We start from the raw sequence: 19,969 nt of genomic DNA, 5'->3' as shown, positions 1-19,969 counted from the left end.
ATCAGCCGGTGGATGACGTCCAAGACGGGGGAACGGGGAGGGGAGAGAGCAACGCAAGGCGAGGAGCCCGAAAGCAGATGAGGGGAGCCCTCCAATAGGAATGAGGGGAGGGAATAGGGGGTCGGGATAAATGGAATCACATAGGGGGAAAGGGAGATTGGTAGAATGTGCGAATACACTGCAAGCTAGGAAGAGGCGTCACAGGCATCAAGGGCTACAAGGTCACAGTAACGGCTCGAGTTTAGGAGAGTTAGTTTTACATGTAGTAAAGGGTTGCACAGCCACACTTGGGTTAGGGCTGAGTTAGATACCCTAGAGTTTTAGGGAAGTTTCGGTTGAAAAGTTTGTAGCTGCCGGCGGGTGTTGAGGGGACTACCACCAAACCTGCCCATAGGCATGCGCTGTTGGGGCGGGGATGTGGGCCCAGCTCGCAGCCCCATCAAAGACCCGGGAACTCATGGCCGGCGAGTGTGGCCATGGGACTGGACTGGGAGGGAGGAGGGTCCAGGAAGGGGGAGATACCCCCGGGCGTTGAACCTGAGGTCCTCGGAGACCACTACGGCTCTATATGTGTGTGTCCAGGTTGTCTGTTTTCTTTGTTCTTCCCTTTTGTTTCCTCCCCGCCCCTTCCCAGATTTCCTCGGCGAAGGAGTAAAGACCAGCAGAAGTCGCCAACGCAGAAGCAAAATCCACTACGCTCCACATTACACGGGTAGGATCTGGTTCTACTTTATACACTGCGATTCACTTAACACAAAAACATGGCTGTAACATTCATATCCCAAAATGTTAAAGTGTTTAATAGCCCGAAAAAACGTAAGATCGCCTTCTCCGAATTCAGACGAAGAGGAGCGGATGTTGTTTTCCTCCAGTAGACACATTTTAGTACACATAGCAGCCCAGGATTTTTTGACAAAAACTATAGGCAATTTTTCCTGTCCTCCGCTAACGAAAAGAAGAAGGGGGTTGCTATCATGTTTAATAACAAATCCCCCTTCCAGGTGGAGATAGTGAACAGAGACAGGAAGGGGCGATATCTCATTCTAGTAGGACTCCTACAGCAGAGTAAAACGACGTTATTTTGTGTTTACGCACCTAGTGAAAACGAGCCTCAGTTTTTCGATGAGTTCTTCCAGACGCTCCAAAGATGGGCAGAAGGGAATGTAATCTTCGCGGGAGACTTCAACAAAGTTATCGACCCCCGCATAGATAGATCCCCACTGCAGCAGAAAACCAGACGAGAAGGCAACGGGCCTTTACTAGAAGGCCTAAGGCAAGGGATCCTGGTTGACCTATGGAGGGAACAGCACCAGGGCGAGCGTAGTTACACATTTTATTCCCATCCCCATGACAGTTACAGTAGGATCGACCACTTTTTTGTTTCAAATAGAATGGTCCCACAGACTTCCGAAACCAAAATACATGACATTACTTGGTCGGATCATGCATCGATAGAGCTAAGATGCGCACAAATTAGGCCAGTTAGCCCGGGAGCAAACTGGAAACTTAATGAATCGTTGATTAAGATACCAGATCTAGCGAAGACGGTTAAGGAGGAAATCATTCAGTTTTTCCAGACCAATCTAGGCAGTGTGGAATCCCACGCAATGTTGTGGGAGGCTCACAAGGCCACGATGCGGGGGGTACTGATAAGCATAGCGGCCAGAAGGAAAAAACAAAGGGATGCCAAATTGACTCCGTTATATAAGAGGTTACATGAGCTCTCTACACTACATAGCCGATCAGGTAGAGGAGACACACTAAAGGAGTTGAAGGATGTAAGGATTGAGCTTAACCTCTTCCTCACATCCCGGGCCGAAAAAGATTTGAGTTGGATGCGGAGGAAGTTCTTTGAGAAAGCTAACAAACCGGACACAATGTTAGCCAACAGACTCCGTAATAGACAACCAAATTACAACATACAAGCAATTAGGACAGAGGCGGGGGAGTTATCCTCTAACCCCAAAAATATAGTGGAAAAGTTTAAAAAGTATTATGCACAGTTATACAACGGGGAGAAGGTGATTCATAACGCTAAGACAAGCAGTAAACTGCAGAAATTCTTAGCAGATGCTGCACTGCCACAGCTGAACAGCTTAGAGCGAGAGGCAATACAGAGTGATTTTACACGGAAAGAATTAACAGCAGTTGTCAAGAATTTAAAGTCCTCTAAAGCCCCGGGCCCAGATGGGTTCTCCAATCTTTACTATAAAAAATTCATAGGCATACTTGCCCCGCATATGCTTCGGTTATTTAGTCCTGGCAAGAGAGCCCTTCTCAGAGTAGATGCTCCAGGCGTCGATCTCCTTGATTCATAAAGGAGACAAAGATCCCACAAATTGCCAAAGTTACAGGCCGATATCATTGATCAACTCAGATGTTAAGATATATTCTAAATTACTGGCCAATCGTTTAAGTGTTATCCTGCCGAGGTTGATCCATCCGGACCAGGTTAGCTTTATTAGAGATAGACAAGCGGCCGACAATACCAGACGGATTGTAGATATAATTGATTTTGTTGATGCCAACAAGGTCCGGAGCCTGGTGTTGAGCTTAGATGCAGAGAAAGCCTTTGACAGGATAGACTGGCCATACTTGGAGTCCACGCTTTGGGCATTTGGGTTTTGGGATAAAATCCTAAGGGCAATAAAAGCGCTATACACAGCTCCGGCAGCAAGGGTGATTCACCAGGGTTTCCCCTCAGAGCTGTTCCGAATCAAAAGTGGTACGAGACAAGGATGCCTGTTATCACCCTTGCTTTTCGCCTTATGCATCGAACCACTAGCAGCCCAAATACGTAGCAACACGGATATCGCTGGAGTACAAATACACTCGCAAGAACACAAAGTGGCATTGTATGCAGACGATATTATTCTGACACTTACAAAACCGCTCACCTTGCTACCTAACCTGTTTGAGCTTTTAGAGAGATTTACCCGGATCTCTGGTTTTAAGATAAATCAGACAAAATCTGAGGCATTTAGCCTGAACATCCCACGATGGAGAAATTGATAGAACTCAACTTTGAGTTTAAATGGCAGTCCAAATCCATAAAATACCTGGGGGTGCATATCACAAAAAAGATATCCTCCCTATATCACGCAAATTATCCCAGTCTATTGAGGACTCTAAAGAAGGAACTGAAAGACTGGTCAGCATATGGTATTTCATGGATGGGTAGGATCTATAGTGTAAAGATGAACATCCTCCCCCGGATATTATATCTGTTCCAGACTCTTCCGATACCCGTGGTGCGATTGGAGATTGCAGAGTTACAAAACTCAATAACAAAATTTATTTGGAGGGGTAAACAACCACGGATAAATGCAAAAATTATGCAGAAACCTAGGGAAGCTGGAGGACTAGCTGTGCCGAGCTTATTGTCCTATTATAAAGCGGCGCAACTGTGCCAAATTACGTAATGGCATGGGGACCCGGAGCTGCGGAGGTGGGTAGCGCTAGAAAAAGAGGTGTGTGCCCCGCTGGAGCTCAGGGATCTAATATGGTACCCGAGGTAACGGGTAAAGGACATAAAGGAACCTCTAACCTCTGTGCTCAACTCAATGTCGGTCTGGAAAGCGGCCAAAAGTAATCGCTCACTGACCTCCAAACACATACTAATGGCCCCTTTGTACGGCAACCCAGATTTTTCTCCTGGGCTAGAGGGTAAGAGTTTCCCGCTTTGGCGACAATTAGGGTTCAGACGACTGAAGGACCTGGAGGGTAGAAACACCATTAAAATCATTTGACCAATTAAAGTAAGAAAAGGGCATTCCTAACACAGAATTTATTAGGTACCTCCAGGTTCGGGCATTTTACAATACACATCCGGTGAGACCACCGTTAACGAATTTTGAAAGGCTCTGCGTGAGGGGCACGGACACACGGGGACTGATTTCTATTCTGTACAGGCATGTGGTCGGTGCTGACAAGGACGACACAAACAGACCCAGATTTATGAATCAATGGGAATCAGATTTACAGGGACCACTACAAGACGAGGACTGGACAGCAATATTTAAGGCCGCGGCCAGTAGTTCCATCTGCACGACATTGAAGGAGAACTCATATAAAGTTTTGTTAAGATGGTATCTCACTCCAGTTAGATTGGCTAAATTTGTAGCGGGCTCTTCCCCACTCTGTCATCGGCAGTGCAGGGAACAGGGAAATCTGGTGCACATGCTGTGGTCCTGCCCGAAAATTGTACCCGTTTGGAGCCAGATTAGAGATTGGCTACAGAGGATTTTGTGCCTCCAAATTCAGCTGAACCCGTGGCTATTCCAATTAAGTAAACCCACAGACGAAGTATCAAGAACGGGGAACAAATTAATAGCACACTTCGCAACAGCTGTGAGGTGCAAGACCGCAGCATTGTGGAACCAGAACGCAATTCCATCAATAGAAATTCCAAAAGGTCTGGCTGCCTTGGCTGGCCCAGACAGATATTCCAGGGGTGAGCGATACCACAATTTGGCTGTGATAGAATAAATCGAGTCCTCCTTGGATGGGCAGTGCGGGATGTGGACAAGACAAGACACGAAGACTTGACAGTAGGCACCCTACATGTAAAACGCGAGCAATACAGCACAAGTGGATACAAGAAAATTGGAATGCATAAATGGCGAACACCAGTTGGAAGCGAATGGGAAGAGTCTTGACATACCCTTATCGGACCCCCCTCCTCCGTGGTTCTTGTCTTGTTGTCTCCCCATCACGTGGTATGTTGTATGTCCTAAATGGATTTTGTATAACCAGTTATGGCACCGATATTTTGAGTGTATAAGATATATGCAAAACCAATAAAAAGAAAGGTAAAAAAAAAAAAAAGAACATGGCAGCATGGCTTAGGTTTGCAAAGTTGCATCTGAACAAACCACACGACTTCAGGAACAATATCCTTTGGACAGACGAGACCAAAGTGGATATGTTTGGCCATAATGCACAGTGCCATGTTTGGCGAAAACCAAACATAGCATATCCACATCAACACCTCATACCAACTGTCAAGCTCGGTGGTGGAGGGGTGATGATTTGGGCTTATTTTGCAGCCACAGGACCTGGGAACCTAGCAGTCATTGAGTCGACCATGAACTCCTCTGTATACTGTATTGTATGTATGTCTTTATTTATATAGCGCCATTAATGTACATAGCGTATACCAAAGTATTCTAGAGTCAAATGTGAGGCCATCTGCCTGACCGCTAAAGCTTGGCTGAAATTGGATCATGCAGCAGGATAATGATCCAAAGCACACCAGAAAATCTACAACAGAATGGCTGAAAAAGAAAAGAATCAAGGTGTTGCAATGGCCCAGTCAAAGTCCAGACCTCAACCCGATTGAAATGCTGTGGCGGTACCTTAAGAGAGCTGTGCATAAACAAATGCCCACAAACCTTAATGAACTGAAGCAACGTTGTAAAGAAGAGTGGGCCAAAATTCCTCCACAACAATGTGAGAGACCGATAAAGTCATACAGAAAACGATTACTTCAAGTTATTGCTGCTAAAGGTGGTTCTACAAGCTATTGAATCATAATCATATATATACATATATATATGTGTGTGTGTGTGTGTGTGTGTATTATATATATATATATATATATATACACACATATATACACACACATACTTGTGTGAAAAAGAAAGTACCCCTCTTTGAATTCTATGGTTTTAAATATCAGGACATAATCACAATCATCGGTTCCTTAGCAGGTCTTAAAATTAGGTAACTACAACCTCTGAACAACAACACATGACATATTACACAGTGTCATGATTTATTTAACAAAAATAAAGCCAAAATGGAGAAGCCATATGTGGAAAACTTAGCATACCTTATGATTCAATAGCTTGTAGAATCACCTTTAGCAACAATAACTTGAAGTAATCGTTTTCTGTATGACTTTATCAGTCTCTCATATCGTTCTTCTTTAAAATGTTGCTTCAGTTCAGTTGACACTGTGTGTGTGTGTGTGTGTGTGTGTGTATTATATATATATATATATATATATATATACACACATATATACACACACATACTTGTGTGAAAAAGAAAGTACCCCTCTTTGAATTCTATGGTTTTAAATATCAGGACATAATCACAATCATCGGTTCCTTAGCAGGTCTTAAAATTAGGTAACTACAACCTCTGAACAACAACACATGACATATTACACAGTGTCATGATTTATTTAACAAAAATAAAGCCAAAATGGAGAAGCCATATGTGGAAAACTTAGCATACCTTATGATTCAATAGCTTGTAGAATCACCTTTAGCAACAATAACTTGAAGTAATCGTTTTCTGTATGACTTTATCAGTCTCTCATATCGTTCTTCTTTAAAATGTTGCTTCAGTTCAGTTGACAGTGTGTGTGTGTGTGTGTGTGTGTGTGTGTGTGTGTGTGTGTGTGTGTGTGTGTGTGTATAATAATATAATCTGTTTAATTGTATGATCACATTATTATAATTGGAAAATAATCTTTCAGTCACTATTATTGACAGCTTAATATTAACTGCTCTTCAAATTCAATTAAACATTTGTATGCACCCTTCTCTATAGTCTGTTTGCCACCTGTTGTTCCTGATGCTGGAAAGAATAATGATTTGTTGTAAATTGCCTCACACTCTTATATTAAGGTTTTATGCACATCTATTAGTATATCTCTCTTTGTATTTGCAGAGAGTTTTGGATGATTTGTAATGTTATCATACCATATTTTGGGAGAATTGGCTAAGTGAGTAAAGACACTGACTGGCACTGAGTTTGAAGCAGGGGAACCTGGTTCAATTCCCAGTGTCAGCTCCTTGTGACCTTGGGCAAGTCACTTTATCTCCCTGTGCCTTAGGCACAAAAAAATATATATAGATTGTAAGCTCCACGAGGCAGGGACCTGTGCCTGCAAAATGTCTCTGTAAAGCGCTACATAAAACTAGCAGCGCTATACAAGAAATGCTATTATTATTATATTTTTATGGGGAGAATATATCCATATTTTTCAGTTTCTCGAGCGAAATGAATAGAACAATTGGGCATTTTCTTTATTTATAAAGAATAGGAAAGTTCTGCTAACTGTGTTATTGAAATAGATTGCAGACCATAACATTGCTTATATTTTGAGGATTCTTTTTTTTTTCTACTCTATCTTTATTTTATTAAAAATCCTTTGTTTTGAAAATCAATAAGAGGAAAATTTGGTTAGAGGGATGAGTTTGGAAAATCAGTGACAGGGACACCTAAAGCAGACAGTTACAGCTTTTCTTAAAACGAAGGTGATTTGCAACTGAATTACTGTAATGTTTTTGCAGTATGCTGTGTAGTTAGGAACAGTGCGAGAAACCCAGCATTCTACAGAGAAAAGTAACATTCTTCTTGTATTATACCTTTCTCAGCTTTTATCTCTAAATAGAATTAATGAACTACTGACCTTATTTTTATAGATCAATGCTTACCGTTTTACACTGTAAAGTACAAACAAGGCTTGTTTTTTTCTGTTCTTTAATGGAATGTCAGTGCGTGAATAGGAAAAAATTACTCCCCAAGTAAATGTTCTCTAATCCTGACCTTTCATGAAGTCTGCTAATTCAGTTATCTATTTTCAGATACAAAAAAAAGCCAATATTACCCAAAAGAGAATCTTTAATGCAAGTTTTCGCTTACCAAAGATCACTTCAGGAACCCTAGCTCATACTAAATAATCTTTAGTTGTTTTATCACTTAACTCCTTGTGTGGCAAGATATTGATGTATATAACCATGGGGAGGGGGAGGGGAAAGGGAAGAGGGAACCCTCGCTACTGCCTGGACACATGTGCTACAGTCAGGGGAAATGACTGAAAATCAACTAAGAAGAAAAAAGAACCCCTATAGTGAGAGCACTCAGCGGCTGATGATACTGCTGACTTGAGAACCTGATGGAGACGAGTGGATCAAATTCTAACATGTAATGATGAATATCTTAAAATCAATTTTAATCTGAGAAATCCTCAAACAAAATATGATTATATGGATAACCCTCTGTGTGAGGTAACCCTATACAAATGGCGAAAATTAAAAAGGAGAATGGGGGTAGGGATAAATAGTCTTATTAAATGCAATAGGTACTCTCTAAACGGCTACACTTGCCAAAGTAAGTAAACATATGTTCAGTGATAGGATCTGCTGATAATCCCAAGAGCTAATGGGATGTTATATGTGTAAGGGATAATGCTGTAGTTGAGGCTTAAAACCTTAGCTGCAGACAAAGGATGAAGTCTACATGAACACACACAGCATTAGGAGGTATAGGTGACTCAAGAGTCAGACAGGATTGTCCGGACCATACAGACTGCGCACATAGATAATTACCAGTTAGTAAAGGACCCTAGAGCTATGTATAATCTCTCGATCCAGAGCTGGGAGTCAGACAAGTTGGCAGGCTAGTGGTGTCTGCCAAGGTGTCTTAATGACAATGTCTTGTGCCCGGAGCCCTATCTGGTACTAATGGTACAAAATCTGTAAGTAGAATTCAATAAACTCCTTTCAAAGGAAAATGAACCTGTATAATCACTAAACAAATGAAGCAGTGAAGGCATAGAGAGCAGACAGCGCATACACACTGCGTGACTGGACAATGGAGCAGACGGATTTTGTCTGTAACAATGTCTCAGACTGCCACGTCTTACACTGTGCTGACACTAGATACAAAGTAGATTGTTGGCCCTGCCGGCATATATTGCACTCAGATCCCCCCTCCTTAAAGCACAGACTATGGAGGTCTGTGTACCGAGCGATCCCTCCACAAGGGAAGGAGTGATAAAGTTTACAGCGGTATGCGGAAGTGACGGACCGGAGAATCTCGACAAAGTTTTCCAGCGAAACGTACGTCGGCAAGAGGCGTACTGACGTCATAGGTGACGGCTTACGAGACTCTCCGGTCCATCACTTCCGCATACCGCTGTAAACTTTACCACTCCTTCCCTTGTGGAGTAAAATTGCTTTATCATAGTGTGTAAAATGGATCACAGTTGTGACGTTTACTATGCCATATTAAATTAACAAGCTATACTGCATTTCATATAATGTAAATAAGTAAGCAAGTGCAGATGTCAGTAAGAGGCACACAGTTCACAAAGCTCCTTTTAAGATCAGCATACTTTTTAACCATGCTCCGTAATTAATCATTATAATTTATTGCTTTGTAGTTTAAAAAAAAAAAAAAAAGAATACAAGCACCAGAAATATCTGTCCAAAATATACTGTACAGATGTGTATACAGGCATACCCCGCATTAACGTACGCAATGGGTCCAGTGCATGTATGTAAAGCGAACATGCACTTAAAGTGAAGCATTACCTTTTTTCCACTTATCATGCTTCGGTACAGGTAGGGAGCCGGTATTGCTGTTCAGGACGTGCTGACAGGTGCATGCACGAGCCTATTGGGCGAGGGGAATCAGCGCGTCACTACTATGGCGGTCTGTAGGGCAGAATAAGTGTCCGTACTCGCGAGGCGAGTGTACAGACACAGGGGTATGAAAATATGTCCTTACTCGCGAGTGTACTTAATGTGAGTGTCCTTGAACCGGGGTATGCCTGTACAGACTTAAATGTTACCACTGCCGGGGAAACCTGCGGAATCCTGACTGCAGCATCCCTCAGTAACGGGAAATCTCTCCATGGGCGGTGGCATTCGTGAGAACGGACCACCTGTATACAGCTGTGGCTCTTGCTGTACCTGGAGTCGGGCTACATCTCTATAAGAAAGTCATTTTAGAACATGAAATACAGGGCAATAGAGACTCTCCCAAGGTAACACACCGCTCAGAATGGGGCACCCCACTTTGATACTAAGTTCCCTGCTCCTACACATATATAACTGATAACATGCTTGACATTAGGCATTATTAAAACCATTGATGTCAAGTGGAATCTTCATCTTATGCTAATTTTTACGACGCAGTGTCAACTTTATTTCCTAATCAATTTCTCCTTCAAGCCATAGGCTGTGATTATACACAAAAACGGCCATGGTGTCACCCGTAGCGACATCGCGCTGCGCAAAAACAAGTTTGATACCTACGTGAAAACTGCCTATACCAAATGCAACTGTCTCCCCGCTTGCTACTGCAATGCGGGCGACAGTTGAAGCGTTTTCACAATTTGTTTTCTGGTTGCAACTGCTGCGTCATATGACGCGGCCGTCCATTCAAAAAACATATTTCAGCCTGCAGCCGCGCGCACAGTAGCATGTGCTTGTGTACATGTCGCTCTACGACGTCACAAATGCGCGCGCACCCCCTGCAGTTCGCCTGTATAATCACAGCCATATACTTTATTCCTCTAGCTCTTTGAACTAGGCCTGGTCAGTAGTTAAAGGTTTTTTTGTTGTTTTTATTAAAGCAATATGCAGGATAATTGTACATTTCTACTTGCTTGTAAGTCTTGCCTCTAACAGCATTTTACCAGTATTGTTGGTGCACAGCTACATACAACATGCATACTCGTATGTATCCTTTTTATGACATACAGACGTAGGTTGACTTAAATCCCTGCTGCCACAGGGAGGCTGCAGGAAGGTGACCGGCAGTGAGGAATTAACAATGCAGGGTTTCTACCTGCAAGCACGGACTTTCCAACATGGCTTTTTCTCCAGAGCAGAGGCAGTTTGCTTTTTATGGCTCTGAAGTAAGTCTGGCTTCATCGTTGGTTGTTTCAGATTTCTGCTGAAGAATTTGGTGCAGAGAATATTTACCAGTCATTTCATATCTCATTATTGTATTGTATTGTATGTCTTTATTTATATAGCGCCATTAGTGTACATAGCGCTTCACAGTAGTAATACATGTGGTAATCAAATAAATAACAGATAATATAAATAACAGATCATGGGAATAAGTGCTTTAGACATAAAAGTAACATTTTGGAAGAGGAGTCCCTGCCCCGAGGAGCTTACAGTCTAATTGGTAGGTAGGGAGAACGTACAGAGACAGTAGGAGGGAGTTCTGGTAAGTGCGTCTGCAGGGGGCCAAGCATTATGTATCGTGTTTAGAATATCCACAGTGCTATTCATATGCTTCTTTAAGCAAGTGTGTCTTAAGGTGGGTCTTAAAGGTGGATAGAGAGGGTGCTACTGGGGTACTGAGGGGAAGGGCATTCCAGAGGTGTGGGGCAGTCAGTGAAAAAGGTTTAAGGCGGGAGAGGGCTTTAGATACAAAGGGGGTAGAAAGAAGACATCCTTGAGAAGAACGCAAGAGTCTGGATGGTGCATACCGAGAAATTAGGGATGAGATGTAAGGAGGGGCAGAAGAATGTAAAGCTTTAAAAGTGAGGAGAAGAATGGAGTGTGAGATGCGGGATTTGATCGGAAGCCAGGAGAGGGATTTCATGAGGGGAGATGCTGAGACAGATCTAGGAAAGAGTAGAGTGATTCTGGCAGCAGCATTTAGGATAGATTGTAGGGGAGACAGGTGAGAGGCAGGAAGGCCGGACAGCAGGAGGTTACAGTAATCAAGACGGGAGAGAATGAGGGCCTGAGTCAGAGTTTTAGCAGTCGAACAACATAGGAAAGGGCGTATCTTAGTTATATTGCGGAGGAAAAAGCGACAAGTTTTAGAAATGTTTTGAATGTGAGGGGCGAATGTGAGAGAGGAGTCGAATGTGACCCCTAGGCAGCGTGCTTGGGCTACTGGGTGAATGATTGTAGTTCCAACAGTAATGTGGAAGGAGGTAGTAGGGCCAGGTTTGGGAGGAAGTATGAGGAGCTCTGTTTTAGCCATGTTGAGTTTAAGGCGTCGGAGGGCCATCCAGGATGATATAGCAGAGAGACATTCAGAAACTTTGGTTAGTACAGCAGGTGTAAGGTCAGGTGTTCAAAAGTATATTTGTGTGTCGTCGGCATAGAGGTGATAATTAAACCCAAAAGATGTTATTAGGTCACCTAGAGAGAGTGTGTACAGAGAAAAGAGAAGAGGTCCCAGGACAGAGCCCTGGGGTACCCCCACAGAGAGATCAATAGAGGAGGAGGAGGTGTTAGCAGAAGAGACACTAAAAGTACGATGGGAGAGGTAGGATGAGATCCAGGATAGAGCTTTGTTCCGAATACCTAGAGTATGGAGAATGTGGAGGAGAAGAGGGTGGTCCACGGTGTCAAATGCTGCAGAGCGGTCGAGTAATATGAGCAGAGTGTAATGACCTCTGTCTTTGGCAGCATGGAGGTCGTCAGTTATTTTAGTGAGGGCTGTTTCGGTGGAGTGAGCAGTGCGGAAGCCAGATTGTAGAGGGTCTAGGAGAGAATAGGTGTTGAGAAAATGTGTTGAGAAAATTATCAAAATAAGGAACCATCCCAAGAAAAGAGATTAATGCATAATATGATAGTTCTAAGCTGTACAGTATTACAGGTATGGTGCATTATTGTGCTAGAGCTTTTGAGTATTTGTGTGAATCTTGATTGCATACTTGTATTACCCCATCTTTATCCGTGTTGGCCTCTCATAGTACACAGTATGCACTGAAAAACACTGTAAAAGGTATGCTTTATCTATGTAAAGTGAAGTTGTGTATATGTATTGGCACTGAATTCTGTTCTAACACAACTTTACATTTGATTTTTATAGAGATACCAGACATTGTGAATGCAAAAAATCTGAAAATGTTCAGGTGAGTCTACCTAACGTATAAGACGGAGATGGATAGCGGAGAATAAGGAGATCACGCGACACCCTTTTCATCCTCCCAAGGTTCTGCGGAAGCCCAGTTGAGAAACATTGTAATCAAGATATAAAAAGAACATACAGTGACCGTCGACATCAGTGAAACATATAAGCTGAAATATTGATTAATTAATTAAGAGTGTCTTGTCTTGTATTTAACAGTGTTCCTATTTAAATATAGGAGCGATTCAGAAGTTTTAACTATTTGTATGCATTTGATTAACTAGTCACGTTGAATTAGAGACAACTGGACATTGCAGCCTGTATCAATATTGCCTGCCAAATCATATCCTGCATCTCCATTATATGCAGCATACTAGTTATCTTAATTCTGTTCACTTTTTGTGTAATTTCAGTTAATTTTATTCATCTCTCATGACAATAGGTGATAGAAAGTACACCATGCAGAGTGTTCAATTTAGTAGACTCTGCTTAGTTTGTATGAGACCAATTTAAGTATTCGACACATACTGTATAATCACACTAATGTGAGAAGTAACTAGTAAGCATTTGCTGAGAAATGATTCACCTGGCATACATTTATGTAATGGACAGATGGAATTTGTGCCACTCCAAGTCCTTTGATAAATGACTGTCTAAGAGGACTATGAATCAGAGCTAAAGAACATGCTTACCTTTAAACAGACTAGAATTATGTATCTCTCCAAGCAACATGTGATGAGCTATTTTGCCCTACTTGTTCTAATTCAGGACAGTGAATGGTTTCAAGAATAGTTGTATAAACTGGGGGAAGGGCACGAGATATTTCTGGAGGGGGTGGGGGGGGGGGCGGGCAATTGCAGGGGCCCGCTCTCTTCCCCAAGGCATTAGAATTAAATGCTGAGGGATCGCGTAAGGCCTCTGGAACCTCAACTTACCTTGCTTCTGCCGGCATCTGGAAGCGTCTCCATGGCAACACAGTGTCAAATGACGCTGCGGGGTTGTGCTGCATGACATCACGTGTGCGTTGCTATAGCAACGCCGTGGTGACGTCACATGACCCCGCACGTCATTTGACGCCGCACTACGCGAAGGGGGGGGGGCAAGAAGCAGGGAGGCGCAGGAGCAAAAGTTTGCGTACCCATGGTGTAAACTAAAGCAGTGGTTCCCAACTTTTTTTTTCAGTGTGCACCCCCTGCTAGAAAATATTTGCAAACCTTTCATTAATATTATTGCCTACTCATCAGACTTGCTAACAAAACTGTCTGGCCAATCCCAGGCAGTCTAGTGTCCTGAGATATAGAGAAAAAAGGGGGAGCACAGGTTGAGGAATTTAGGGTATGTGTGGTGTCTAAATAGATACTGGTGGGTGTGGTTGAAAGATATATAAAATCACTTACACGGCCTTGTGTAAATGCTCTCACATCAAGGTTTCCTTGTGGTTTTCTTGTCTTTTTGTTTCCTTCGATGGTTTCTTCTTTCTTTCTTCTTTACAGGTCTTGATCTTCTTCCTGGTTTTCTTCAGCAGTCCTCAGCTCCCAGTGAGGATGTCCCCCGATGCAGATCAGATCACCTCACTACTGTTATTGTTGGTAGTGAGGTGACTCTATTCCAATTGTTTCCTCGACTTCTCCTGTTATCCACGGTCCTGTCAGAGCTTCCACACTATCCCACTGGGAATTGCCGTGGTCATCCGAGACATATTCTGATCTACCAGATTGGACTTTGTTTCATCTTTGTCTCTCTGATCTGCATCGGGGGACATCCTCACTGGGAGCTGAGGACTGCTGAAGAAAACCAGGAAGAAGATCAAGACCTGTAAAGAAGAAAGAAACCATCGAAGGAAACAAAAAGACAAGAAAACCACAACGAAACCTTGATGTGAGAGCATTTACACAAGGCCGTGTAAGTGATTTTATATATCTTTCAACCACACCCACCAGTATCTATTTAGACACCACACATACCCCAAATTCCTCAACCTGTGCTCCCCCTTTTTTCTCTATATCCCTGTACAAATAAGGATCCTGGATAGGATTCTATTGGGGTCAGAGCCATAGGACGAGAAGACGAACCTGAGGGGACCTTTATCTATAAGGTTGTAATACTCATTGTTATATTTCCCCTGTTTTAGAATTTCACCAGGGAGCGCCCGGGTTTTTCCTTGTTACATAGTCTAGTGTCCTGAGCTTGTGGAGGTGGGGAACACATTTTTAATGTGGCCCCAAACTGTACCTCAGTGTGTGCAGACAGCATCAGTGTCAAGTCACACCCCATAATGCCTTGCTGCTGTGGATGCAAAGCATAGTGAGGAGCGACTTTGAAATCTCTTACTGTAGTTGACGGCTTTAATATCCCAGCTAAGGTGCAGTTTGAAGCCTTAATAAGTGCACAGTCACCACATGGCTCAGAACCCCACTATACTGGCTGGGATCCCCCTTTACATTTTTTTTTGGGGGGGGGGGGGGACTCCTTGGAGACACTTCACAAACTCCTAGGAGTTCCTGAACCTGATGTTAGTAATTGCTGGTTTAAAGCAATACGAGTCAGGGAGGGGTAATGTGTCTCAAATCTAGTATGTATCAACTTTTTCTTTATCCTTAACTATAATCCAGGTCTGAAGTGGTGTACATGCCTCTCCAGCCATTTTATGATACTGTATCCTCATCAACGTGTAACAGATACTGTACATAGGTGGGGGGGGGGGGGAGAAGAGAGAAAATGTGTATGTTTTGATACACTTCTGAAGCACGTTACACAGCCCCTGGCATTTATAAAACAAGTTAAATACAAGGTCCTTCTGCTTTCTTCAAAGGACAACTATAAAAGGTTCTGCGGGTGGAATGCAATGGGAAAATTATGTTAATATCAGAGCTGCTGCAGATTACTACGGTCATTCACAGTAAAAATGACGGGTAGAATCAAACATTGCTTCATTGCACTTACGCAATGGTTTCTGCAAGGCCACACAATCTTTTAGTGAATTATATATGACGTTCCCAAACTGTACTGTTCTTTTCATCATTCAAAGTTATATTGATTGCTTTCCACATATGACATTTTAATGTATTGTACATTTTAATCAATAGCAGCCTTCACTTGTAAATCACAAAATTGTAAATAATAAACATTTTCAATGCATAGCATATTTGTCATTACAGAGTAGGAAAAAAAATGTATTTAACAAAAAATAAATAAAGAAAATAGCTTTGTGTATAATAAAGGTTCCATCCAATTTACCGTTGGGCCACAGTCTGTAAAATGGGCAGTCCAATATAGCGAAAAGATTCAGTCACCCTACATTTAAGTGAAACACTTTTCTATAATACAGTATGATAATTTTCAAGAGTTTCAGACTATGGCCTCCGCAATGGTGAATACATTATTATGCTAGTTTACCCTACAATTGTGAACGTTGAAACCTAATGCAATATTTAAATGAAGAATCCTGTGTTTGTTTTCCCTAGGGAAAAACTGGGGCAAATTTCTGATAAATTAACAAATGCTCCCTTTTCTATTTCTCATTGTTCTCGAAGGGACTGGGATTTTGATCTGAAGAAGCTCCCAAACATCAAAATGCGCAAGTTTTCAGTCAGTGATTTATTTATCAAAAGTGACAAAGATATGCAAACAGAAGATGGAAAGGCACAAGAAGAACAAACAATCGAAAGTAAAGCTGAGTCTTTGCCTGACTACGAGGACGATGAAAGTGAATGAGGAGTACCTAGAGACATTTTAATGCATCGTTGAAAACAATGACCATTCTTTTTTCAATTAAATGTGAGATGGAAGAGCTTGTTTTTAATTTTCCATGAGTTACTTGATTTTGTTCCTAGCAGAATGAAATTCAAAGGTTTAATCTGCAATGCTTGTTAATAATTCAGACATGGTGGAGCTTTGTTCATGCTGCAGCTGTAAAAAAAAAAAAAGCATTTTTTTTTATTGTTTGCCTTACGTACTGTATGTGAGATGATTAACTGAAGTGTGAGAATATTTTACGGTTTTCTGCACCTGACATGCTAAAATGGTCTTGATGAAAGAAGCTTGCATGAATTTTTCAAGGTGTTACTTTACAGATGTGAATATTTTTTTAACCAAATACTTCTCTTGTTATGCTTGGGGATAACTTTGAAATTTAATTGACAAAACTGACATTAATGTAAAGCAGCGGTGCACAAACTGCTGCAGGAAATTTTTGTGGGGGGGCGCGGGCGTTTGCAGAGGTCCCGCGCTCTCTCCCAAGGCATTTCAATTAAATGCCGGGGGACCGCGTGAGGCCTCTGCAACCTCTATTTACCGAGGTTCAGCCGGCCTCAGAACGCGTGACCATGAGGCTGCGGGGTCATGTGATGTCACGGTTGCCACGGTAACACGATGTCAAATGCCGCCGCAGGTCACGCAAGGTAAGTGGGGGCACACCCCCAAGCCACCACAAACAGCAGGGGGTGCAGCAAAAAAAGTTTGCGTGCCCCTGATATTATTTCATGTGCACTCTTTGCAGCGAATTCTGCTTATTTGTCCTTAAGTTTATGATTTACAAATAGCCCACAAAAGATAGATGCCTTTCACAGAAATCACTCCATAGATGTTTCTGTGGAAAAAAAACTCTGCTTGTTTGCTTGCTTTTCCACCTAACTCTTCAATTTAAATGCTTTTACAGTCAACCATTTACTGTATCTGCTCTAGCAGAGTACGGGAGATGACTTGACATACTGAAGTAGTCACTTTCCTACCAGGCTCAGGTACACTCTTTGTATTCAGTAGAAATGGGAAGAATTGCACAGTTCACGATGCATGTTTACAAGCTGGCAAAATGTTTGTCTTTTTTTTATTTACCGTTTATATTTTTTAATTTAATAGATTTAAACATATATATTTTTTAAAAGGATGCACAAATTAAAATGTTGCCTCTATGGTGAAATTTCAAGCTCTACTAGTTAGCTACTTGATGTTCTTTGTAAACTTTGATATGTTTGCAACATTTACAATACTATGGGGCTTGTTCACTAAACTTCGATAAGTGCATTAATGCACGATAAATGCCCTTTTAGAGCGATATTGAATGTGTAGCTATTCACAAAGCTTTGATAACAGTGCAATATCGCACTAAAACAGCTTTTTACTGAGTTATAACAAGTAGTGCGGTAGCTGAAAAAAATGCCCTAACGAGCATTTATTGCCAGCAACTGCTATTAACTAAACTCCGATATGCATATCGTACTACAAAAACTTGCATTCTTTTCTCACACCCCAAAGGATGGCGAGATCAGAATTGCAATTTGCATATCAAGGAGTTTCTTTTCTTTTTACTGGATAGGATTGATACCAGGAGTCCCTGGGGGTATCTAAATTCAATCCTATGTAATAAAAATAAAATTGCAGCTAGTTCCATTACCTTAGCGGCTAACCGCTAAGGTAATGAAGGGGTTAAATAGCAGGCACTGCTTTGTTGTTGGTTCAGGGGGTGGGTGAAGCTTGTAGTTGCCCCAGGGTGGGTGTTTAGGCCATGCGGGAGGGTGGCAGTAAATGTTAACCCCTTCATTTCCTTGGCATTTATAAGTACTAAGGTAGTAAAAGGGTTAAAGTCTACTGCCACCCTCCCGCAAGGCCTAAACCATCCTTGGTCAACTACTACTTTCACCCACCCCTTGTACCAACAACACGGCACAGGATTGAGTAAAAGTGCTATTAGCCAAAGATGGCTAAAAGCTCTTTTCCCCATTCAAAACCCATTACAGTGCAATACTATACAAATCAATACAACCCCCCAATACACACTGTAATGGGCAAAATTTATTTTATCCAGATATGGATAATAGTGTATTTGCCCCTTAAAAAGTAAACCTCAGCCAGCATAAAGTAAATTAAAGTTGGATTTACCCCTGCCAGGATGAAGGCCGTCCTCTGCATTCTCCTCGACTTCCGTGGACAGCAACATTACAATAATAAAAATTTTTTTAAAACTACCGGCAACTAAACCCTTAATCAGCTTAGCGGGTTAGTAACCGCTATAGTAATTAAGGGGTTAACCCCCGGCTACTGACGGGGAGGCCTAACCAACTTCCCCAGGGCAGCTACCCCCCACCACCCATTGATTGTCACAGTGGTAAAACTTGTCCCCAATGTATATTTTAGCACTTTTAATCTTGACTAAAATTAGAAAATGGTGCAAAAAGAACCAGGGGCACATACTGTGCAGATTATCCCTTGTAATTTTCCCTATGGCTGTAGATTAGCGGGAAAAACAACCATGGCTTCAGTATCTCTAAACACATGGAAAACAGCTAATTGATTTAAATGTAACCACTGCAGCTGCAACCTTACTGCCACAACAAAACTTATTTCACTGTTGTTTTTAAGATAAAATGGTCTACATCTGTAGGACCAAAGTGAAAGATACTTTGGTGAGAAGGGAAAATTGGAGCCTTGCTGCTTGCACCAGGACATTCAAGATTTTGTTCAAGAGTTTCTCTTTTTCTTAAACAATATATTTAGAGAGGAAAAACCTCGCTCTAACTCTTAGAAAGTTATTATGGTCACAGCCCAGCATAAGCTATGAAAAAACAGGAAGACCAGGAGAAGCCGTAAGGTGGGACCTGAAATACGGATCGGTGTGGGCATATGGTGGTCACTGCAGAGACCACGTTACTAGATAACAGTGGGGAGGATCACAAAACTAGGGTCTTTAACCTTACTGACGTTACTCTTAATGAACATCATCTTAAAGTTCTGTCGAAAGGTTTATCCTTTGCACCTACACCAAACTTGTAAACCTGTTTGCTCGAAAAATGCTCCTTCCTAAGCATTTTGCAAGAAGTGAGAAAATAACATTCACTAATCTCGGTATTGATGATCTGAATTCCAAAGATCGGGGTATTGAGATATTCCAGATCTCTCTTTTTGAAGAAAGTGATAGTCTCCTGCTGAAGGCCCACAAACCAACTTTAAAAAAAAAAAAACGGAGTAATTTCACACCCAATTTGGAATCACATGCTAACATTGCAGCATGTGTTAATTTGGTAACCAAAGATCTTGAAAATGGACCTAAAAGCAACAGACCCAACAATATCTCATAAAATTAACTAAAGACTCTTTTGGAGCTAATTAATATGGACCATATTACAATAAAACCTGCTGAAAAAGGTGGGAATATTATTCGCCAAAACTGAAGATTTTGGCCGAAAACCTAAGACTTCTCAATAATAGAAAATGCTATCCATCGCTGGGTAAAAACCCCACCAAAAGGTTCTCCAGAGAGCTAGGTATCATCTTAAATAGAGGCCTTGAGAACAAATATGAATTTGAAGAACATGACATTAGCCACATTCTATAGCATTCCCAA

At 41.8% G+C, this 19,969-nt stretch overlaps 1 protein-coding gene across 1 annotated transcript in view; it reads left to right on the top strand.

Annotated features, from left to right (window-relative positions):
* TMA16 (translation machinery associated 16 homolog) overlaps window positions 1-16,437 on the top strand; it is a 154,072-nt gene extending 137,635 nt beyond the window's left edge. The window contains exons 6-7 of the mRNA XM_075612215.1: window positions 12,592-12,634; window positions 16,164-16,437. Coding sequence (XP_075468330.1) covers window positions 12,592-12,634; window positions 16,164-16,344 — 224 coding nt within the window. The 3' untranslated portion in view covers window positions 16,345-16,437. The remainder of the gene's footprint in view (window positions 1-12,591; window positions 12,635-16,163) is intronic.
* The last annotated feature ends 3,532 nt before the right edge of the window (window positions 16,438-19,969 follow it).

The sequence above is a fragment of the Ascaphus truei genome, chromosome 1 (assembly GCF_040206685.1).
Source record: "Ascaphus truei isolate aAscTru1 chromosome 1, aAscTru1.hap1, whole genome shotgun sequence".
In the NCBI taxonomy this organism is placed as follows: Eukaryota; Metazoa; Chordata; class Amphibia; order Anura; family Ascaphidae; genus Ascaphus; species Ascaphus truei.
The sequence above is the reverse complement of the archived record's forward strand: the minus strand, read 5'-3'. Positions and strand labels throughout refer to the sequence as shown.